Raw genomic sequence first — 7,821 nt, 5'->3', positions numbered from 1 at the left:
CAAGCGGAGTTTAGTAATCTTTCATTTCATCAAAAAATTGTTCTTTTATTTTTAAATATTTTCCTTTTCTCTTAAAAAAATCATTAAAATCTATCAGGAAATTATTTTATCAAATAATAATTTAACTATTATGAGACTGTCTCGCGTGCAATATACTATTTGTCTTAGGCGAAATGCGATCAATTGTGATAAATGAAATTGATTTAGAAATTATCTGTATATAAAAATCAAACATTTATTTGATACGAACTATTACAGATCTAATTCTCCTCGATATTACATACCCATTTCTAATTGCTTGGTTTAATTCATTTACCTGTGTAGTTAATTCCATTATTATGTGAGCTAACTACAGAAACAGATTAATAATAATTTTGTAAGATCAATCTATTTGTCATTGTTATCAATGATTGGCAGGTACAGACATACCTTTGTTTTTGTCGGAATTTTTTTTTAAAATTACTATGAGATTACATTATATATATATAATTATTGGTTCTTGAAATTGGCCATTAGTCCCCAGCCGGCGTTTTTTTTGTGTTCAGTCCCTGAGAACTTTTTTAGTACCACATTTCCACATGAAGTGTACCACATTTTGTATGACATAGTACCACAATTTTGTTGGTAGGGAGTGAACCCAAAAAAATATTTTGATCGAAGATTTTTCATCAACTTCCTGTTATTGGTTTGTGGTGATAATATTTTAATCCAATAAAATAACTTTCCCACCCTAATGCAAATTATTTATTAGAAGGAACTCGACAATAATTTCACTGGTGAGTCCAAATTGCATTTGGATAGGTTCGAAAGGGTTCTGTTTGACGAAACGTCAAAGCATTTTCTTATTAATAAAGCTTAAACAAAATAATAATTAACTAAGTCAAAAACTCCACTCTTTCAATAACATTTGATTTGATTTTGGACCATCACAAAATTCCAAAAAATCAACTCCATGATCTCTACCCGATGCATGAATATTTNTATATATAAAAATATTGCTTTTATGAATGTACAAACTGCATAGTGTGAGATTATAGGATAACTACTTCACTATTTAATTGAGTCGTGTCAAAAAAATATTAATAATTAAAATTTTAAATTGTATAATAAGCACAAATGTACCAATAATCAATTAACCAATGTTGATCTAAGAATTATTTCAATAATTAGTGCTTAATAACATATACTATTTACCCGATTACCATGTATGTTAAGCCAGTGTTATTATTTTCAATCATTCGGCCACCCTTTTTAATGCCACATTTAAGTTACATAGCATTATATGATTATGAAGGCTCATTTTTTCAGTTCATTGGATTTATTAATTAAGAATTAGTGATATTTATTATGTCATTATTAGTCTCAATTATACATGTTTCTTTCTTTTAGTATTCAAAATATATATTTCAGTTTCTTTATTTAGTAGCATTTTTATTGTTTTTTTTTTTTTTTTACAAATACACCTACAATATTTTTTTGAATGAATTAAATAAATATAAAATATGAAATTTTTTTCTAAACTTTAATTTTCCAATAAATTTTTCAATCTGTGTGAGAACTGAGAACACATGCATTTATTTTTCAAGATTTATGAAAGTTTAAATATATCAAATTATAGGTAATAAGATGTTTAGAGTAAAGATACGACATGTACCTTTAAAAAAAACTTTAATTTTATAAATGAGTTGTTTTTATATTTCTGCAAGATCCGGAGAAGGAACAAATGGCTCTGCTTTATTTCATTCCTGCTGATCAAAGCTTGAGGTGTCAGTTCCAAAGATCTAACGTACGTCCATCAGCGCATTGAAATCTGAATTCACTGGCCCCAATTTCCAGTACTTCGTATTACACTAGCAACAACCGCCATTAAAGAACCTTCAACCACCCGCTTTCTATCTCCAAGTTCCTTTCGTCACTGGTCACAGTCAAATACCACTTGTTTCAAGTTCCCTTCAGCTGTTTTGGAACTATTCATAGACTATATACACAGGCTCGGACAAATCTTTGGGTGAATACAGGGGATGGTGACGCATTGATTCAGAATTCAAGCTGGTGGCAAGCCGAGTTTCATCGCTAACAGACGAAATTCACCGCGATCGATGACGCGTGTTTTGGAGGATTGGGCTTAAATTCAGTGGCTTTTATTGGTTTATAATGGTGTTTTCGGAGGTCTCCCAGCTCCATAATCTCTCGATGGCCAAGTATAATGCTCGGAGCAGGGCCGTTTCGTTTCTTTCCGATACATTTCTCATGGTTGGCGCTTCCATGGTGGCTTTCTTAACCATCTGGGCACTGTGGTCTTTCTTCAGCCCGAATGCAAAGCAGACTCCGGCTTTCTCTGCTGAGTTAGACGCTTCACACACCTCCAGTACCGCTGCCTCTTCCGTGAGCTGCGTCGATTATGTTTCGGGACCTAACCTCCGCCATGATCCGCCGGATCAGAACTTCTACGATGATCCTACAATAAGATATACAATAGACTCGCCGCCGGTTAAGAACTGGGACGAGAAGAGAATAGAGTGGCTGAAGCAGCACCCCACGTTCGCCGCCGGAGTGCAGAACCGGATTCTGATGGTGACCGGGTCACAAGCGACGCCGTGTAAGAATCCCATCGGAGATCATTTACTCCTAAAACTCTTCAAGAACAAGGTGGATTACTGCAGGCGGCACGGCATCGACATTTTCTACAATAACGTGCTCTTCCAGCCGAAGATGTTCTCTTTCTGGGCCAAAACCCCCACCATCAAAGCCGTAATGCTCGCCCATCCCGAAGCCGAATGGATCTGGTGGGTCGATTCTGATGCCGCCATAACAGACATGGACTTCAAACTCCCATTAGAAAGATACAAGGACCATAACTTCGTACTCCACGGCTGGCTTAATTTAATCTACGAGACGAAGAGCTGGACCAGCATCAACGCGGGTGTGTTCCTCATCAGAAATTGCCAATGGTCGTTGGATTTCATGGATGTCTGGGCCAGCATGGGTCCACAATCACCTGAGTACGATAAATGGGGAGAAACCCTGAGCAGTCTTTTCAAAGACAAGATTTTTCGAGAATCCGATGATCAATCCGGCTTAGTTTACTTGCTATTGAAAGAAAAAGAGAAATGGGGAGGCAAAATCTACGTCGAGGATGAATATTACTTCGAAGGGTATTGGATGGAGACTCTTGGCGCATTCGAGAATATCACAGAAAAGTATATACAAATCGAGAAGGAGTCGCCATTGTTGAGGAGGAGACACGCAGAGAAAGTGAGCGAAGTCTATGCTACTGTGTGGGAGGAGTATCTCAAGGGAACTGGATATGGAAGAGGAAGTTGGAGAAGGCCGTTCATCACTCATTTCACAGGGTGTCAGCCGTGTAGTGGGAATCATAACCAGATGTATTCTGAGCAGACTTGCGTTGATGCAATGCAGAAAGCTCTGTTGTTTGCAGATAATCAGGTGCTGAGGAATTATGGGTTCGTACATTTGGATTTGTTGGATCCCTCGGCGGTGAATCCTCTGCCATTTGATTACCCTGCTTGAGCTAGTGGAAAATCTACCAGTTTGTTTGATTTTTCTTCTTTTTCATTTCCTCTCGGGGGAAAATGATATATGATTTCGTTTGAGAAATAAGAATATACGTACATATATACATGTGTTTGTTACATTTTATTTAGTCATATTCTCGTACTGATTGCATATACATATCTCATTGAATTTATACGTAAAGATCTGGACACACAGGTCAGATCGCTTAACCACCTGCTAGTATCGAACTATATCCAAATTCCTTGAACAAGTGCTAGCATATGTGTAGAACCACCTGCTAGTATAGAAATATCCAAATTCATGAGGGAAATGTTTTAAAAAGACGACTTTATGTGATTTAATAAATGTAAAAACGTTGCCCTCTCTACTTCTCGGAAGGAAGAGTATTAAATGAGGAAAGTATCGAGGGTAACTTTGGTTTTTTCTTCAAGAGTGAATTTAGAGAAGTAAATTAAAATATTTTTTTGTATTTGAATATTTCAAATATTTTATTGTAATTCGAAAACGATTTAACACAAAGGCGGAAGTATCTGAAGTTCAGGCATAAATTTAATTCTTGATAATTTTGAATTCATCTTCTATCAGTTGAGTACTTGTATTAATAAATGTGGTGGATGATTTTTTGAAATGATATAATTCTTGGGGATAGGTTATTTTGTATTTATAATCGATATAGCTCTAATATTGGGAGTGAACCAAGTATATATATATATATATTTTTTTTATGATCATTTTCCACAAACATAATCATACAACATTTTTTTAATTACATGGGGTGAGGTTTTTCGATATCACTTAAAATCAAATCCAAGTCTCCCAATAGTTATTACTTCAAATCAAATCAAGCATTTTCCATATTAGAGATGTTTATGTTATTGCAACATGAGCCGAATGGCTATGCTAACATTCTCATTATTATAATCTTTGGTGCTATACTGAATGAATATTGCATGATTGGAATTTGGAAGATAAACAAAGGTCATGCACTATTTCAACAGACTTCCCAACCAAACATTTGAGTAACTGATAGCGTTCCCTATGGTGAATTCAATGTGGCCACCCGTGTGTCTGATGGGATTATAAAATTTAAACTACCATTGTGACTCACGTGAATTAAATTATCAGATTCATATCAACTTGCTCTTCCGTAGACATGTTCTATGCAAGCATGGTGCCTTCCAGATACTAAAAGGCACATATTTTGAAACAAAAAATTGAATATAAGCGAGAGCGAAATGCAAGATCTTCAAACTTAGAGCATTCATTCGCCCCCCTTAGCCGAGCACAAAACCAAGCTGTCCAAGCATCTCAAAGATACAGACAATTTGATATTGATTCAGATGGAAAAATATTGAAAACCATAAAACTCAAGAGAGAAATCAACTGATAACGATCCTGGTATCAGAGTCTTCAAATCTTTGAGCACCTTAATTTACAAAAATCGACCACATTGCTTTAATTCAAGCTACATTATCATTTCAGAATGATGACATGAATGTCCCAGGCCAAATTATGATGTCGGGTCAGAATATACCACAACAATAGTCGGTTTTGCGCCAATTAACGGTTATTATGAAACCATGGCATTGGGTTCATTGACATCTCCCTCTGCTGCTGGCACCTCACTGAACATGTATTGACTTTGATATTCCATTAAATATTGAGTCGACCTCTTGACATCAAAAAATAGCTCGTATACTCTGCTAATGTCTTCAATTTCTACAAGCTTTCCCTTCCGTTTTAGGCAGGCCAACGCAGAGGAAGTGATTAGGTTAATAGCATATCTCAAAGAAGTATTCTCTCCAATTTTCGTCAACAAAACCTTAGCATCTTCTGACATTTCTACATCTTCCTCTTGGCAACGGATGTCCAAGATTTTTCGAATATCATCTGCCGTATATGGTTGTGTAGAGATGATTAACAGGCGATCAAGAAAATCAATCGGAATACCATGCGGGGATCTGTAGTTTGTTCCTCGAATAGAAGTAATCCCTCTGTTGGTGGCAACAACAACTATAGGTGCCATATCATTTTCCAATGCACGGTTCAAGAAGGAAAAGCACTCAATGTCAAGCATGTGAACTTCGTCAATAAAAAGTACACCTGGCACAATTTCCGCTTTTCCTTCCTCCCTCCACTCAGCAACCTTTGTATCGATTTGTTCCCTAACTTCAGCCCGAATTTCACCGGTATCACCAGTGAACAAAGCTAAAAAACCCTGAGTTCTGAATTACGTGTGTTAGAGGTTAAGAGCAAGAGAGGACCATTATCTTAAAACAGACAACAAACTCAAGTTATTCAAGATAAAGTAGACAGATGACAATCTTAAAACAAGACCAAGAGAGGACCATTTTCGCTTATGGAGTTCACTACGCATGTCTAGTTCCTGTTAACAAGCTATCTGGTACAATCGGATAGATATCAACCACAGGAATCAGGCAAACTGCAGGTGTGGCAGATGCCAAAAAGTAGACTGATGAAGGTAGCCAAGTAAACAACTTCACAATGGAAACCAATGTATTCTGCTCGTGCACATGCATATGCCATAAAGTAGCATGTGAAGCAGGCAAAACCAATAGCAAATTTATGAAATGTCACAGATTGAGTTTCCACAAAATTAAAGCTAATGCCAAATCCTCTGCTAAAAGCAATGTATTTTTTCTCTATTTCTTCTACTCCATTACATTTGCGCAAAGAATGTGACTAATCTAGCTTGTTGATGTGTACCAAGTAATTCCATACAATTTCTTTAGCTTAAATTCAGATATTAGCTCGGATATAAAGTAACACTAACAGTACGTGACTTCTAAGGGGATTCTTTGTACAGTTATATTTCGATTGGGCGAGCGCATATCCAACTTACAAGATAGAAACAATGTACACAGGAAAAATCTCAACCAAACAAGGCACATAAGAATGAGCCAGTGACTTCATGACATTAAACATATAAATATTTAATTTCCATTACCTGCTGTTGATTACATCTATCTCGTGAAGGGTAACGCAATGCACAACCTCCTTCCTCTTTTGCAGCTCCCCGTCCGGGCACTGCACGAACTTGGTTTGCGCCCCCATGGCATCATAATCCCGCGACCTCGAGAATGATCTACCCAGCTTCGATATTTTCCCAGATGCCTTGTCAATGGCAATCACGTCTCCACTCTGCACTTTCTCCTTACCCAACGCCTCGATCATCTTCACCCCCAAATCATACACCGTCTCCATCTCCGTCGTCTTTAGGGTCAGTTTCCCGGTCTTCGAAGCGGCCCCCGCCACCGCAGGGCGGTCAATTTGTACCTCGACCACCTCACCTTCAATCACCTCAGTTTCCTCCTTAATTCTAACCCCGATAGCCTTCCTGAAGGCCTGCATCAGCGCCTCAGTTTTCGACATCTCAAGGGAAAACAGTTCACTTCCAGCAAGCATAGCAAAAGGGGTTTCTTGGCCAAGGGATTTGGCCATGCCCATGGCGATAGCGGTCTTCCCAGTGCCGGGCTGGCCAGCTAGGAGGACAGCTCGGCCAGCAATTTTTCCTTCCTGAACCATTTTAACTATGACTCCGGCAGCTTTACGAGCGGAGGTCTGGCCGACTATACCCTCGGAGGAATATCGTGGTTCAAGGGCGGAGTCGAGGCCCAGGCCTCGGATATGGGAATGAGCTCCGATTCTTTCAATTCGGGTCAAATCTCGCATCTCGGAAAGCTTGATTTCCGCCATGTCGAAAATTGTACAGTACCGGAGGAGAGGAGGTAGAGATAGGACAGGGGTTTAGGATTTTGGTCTTCAAGACACCAATATATAGAAGCCCAATTGACCCATTTCAAGCCCATTTATCATCTTATGAAAACCAAACAGCTTTCGACACACCATGATATATGAGCCCAACTGGCCCATTAGTTCAAATGTTCAGTTAAGTTCGTTCGACTTATTTATTACTTGTTTCGTGAGAACAGACTCAATTCGAGTTTCAAAGCTAATTGGGATCTCTCTCAGAAATATTTGCATAATATAAACCGAATGTTGTATTAGAATCAAGTATTTACTGCCACAATTCTTAAATAAAAGCTAGTAAAACCCCGAACGTTACTCATTTCATGCATAGAAAAATAACACATTACACCTCCGGCCTGGATCATACTCGTTTGTATTTAACATCCATCTCAAAATCATCATCGCCACTCGCGATTGTGCTTCTTCTAGGAGCCGCGAAAGCTTGTACTATTGGGGTACGCGACAACACTTGTTTCATCAATCTGACCTATCGTAACCGACTGGCTATGAGGC

At 38.2% G+C, this 7,821-nt stretch overlaps 2 protein-coding genes across 2 annotated transcripts; one reads left to right on the top strand and one right to left on the bottom strand.

Annotated features, from left to right (window-relative positions):
* The first annotated feature begins 1,696 nt into the window (after window positions 1-1,696).
* Window positions 1,697-3,658, top strand: LOC140974339 (putative glycosyltransferase 7). Its single transcript, XM_073437727.1, has one exon. It carries the CDS (start codon window positions 2,155-2,157, stop codon window positions 3,529-3,531), a length of 1,377 nt encoding a protein of 458 aa, XP_073293828.1. The 5' UTR covers window positions 1,697-2,154; the 3' UTR covers window positions 3,532-3,658.
* Window positions 3,659-4,780: 1,122 nt separating this feature from the next.
* On the bottom strand, window positions 4,781-7,318 carry LOC140974338 (uncharacterized). The gene is made up of 2 exons (XM_073437726.1): window positions 6,506-7,318; window positions 4,781-5,762 (listed from the first exon to the last, which is right to left on the bottom strand). Exons 1-2 carry the CDS (start codon window positions 7,252-7,254, stop codon window positions 5,108-5,110), a joined length of 1,404 nt encoding a protein of 467 aa, XP_073293827.1. The 5' UTR covers window positions 7,255-7,318; the 3' UTR covers window positions 4,781-5,107.
* Window positions 7,319-7,821: the final 503 nt, after the last annotated feature.

Source organism: Primulina huaijiensis, chromosome 3 (assembly GCF_012295235.1).
Source record: "Primulina huaijiensis isolate GDHJ02 chromosome 3, ASM1229523v2, whole genome shotgun sequence".
Lineage (NCBI taxonomy): Eukaryota > Viridiplantae > Streptophyta > Magnoliopsida > Lamiales > Gesneriaceae > Primulina > Primulina huaijiensis.
The sequence above is the reverse complement of the archived record's forward strand: the minus strand, read 5'-3'. Positions and strand labels throughout refer to the sequence as shown.

Coding starts and splice junctions, on each gene's coding strand:
- LOC140974338 (XM_073437726.1), bottom strand. CDS start 7,254: ATGGCGGAAATCAAGCTTTCCGAGATGCGAGATTTGACCCGAATTGAA. Junction 5,763..6,505: donor ATAGATGTAATCAACAGCAG/GTAATGGAAATT, acceptor CACGTAATTCAG/AACTCAGGGTTTTTTAGCTT.
- LOC140974339 (XM_073437727.1), top strand. CDS start 2,155: ATGGTGTTTTCGGAGGTCTCCCAGCTCCATAATCTCTCGATGGCCAAG.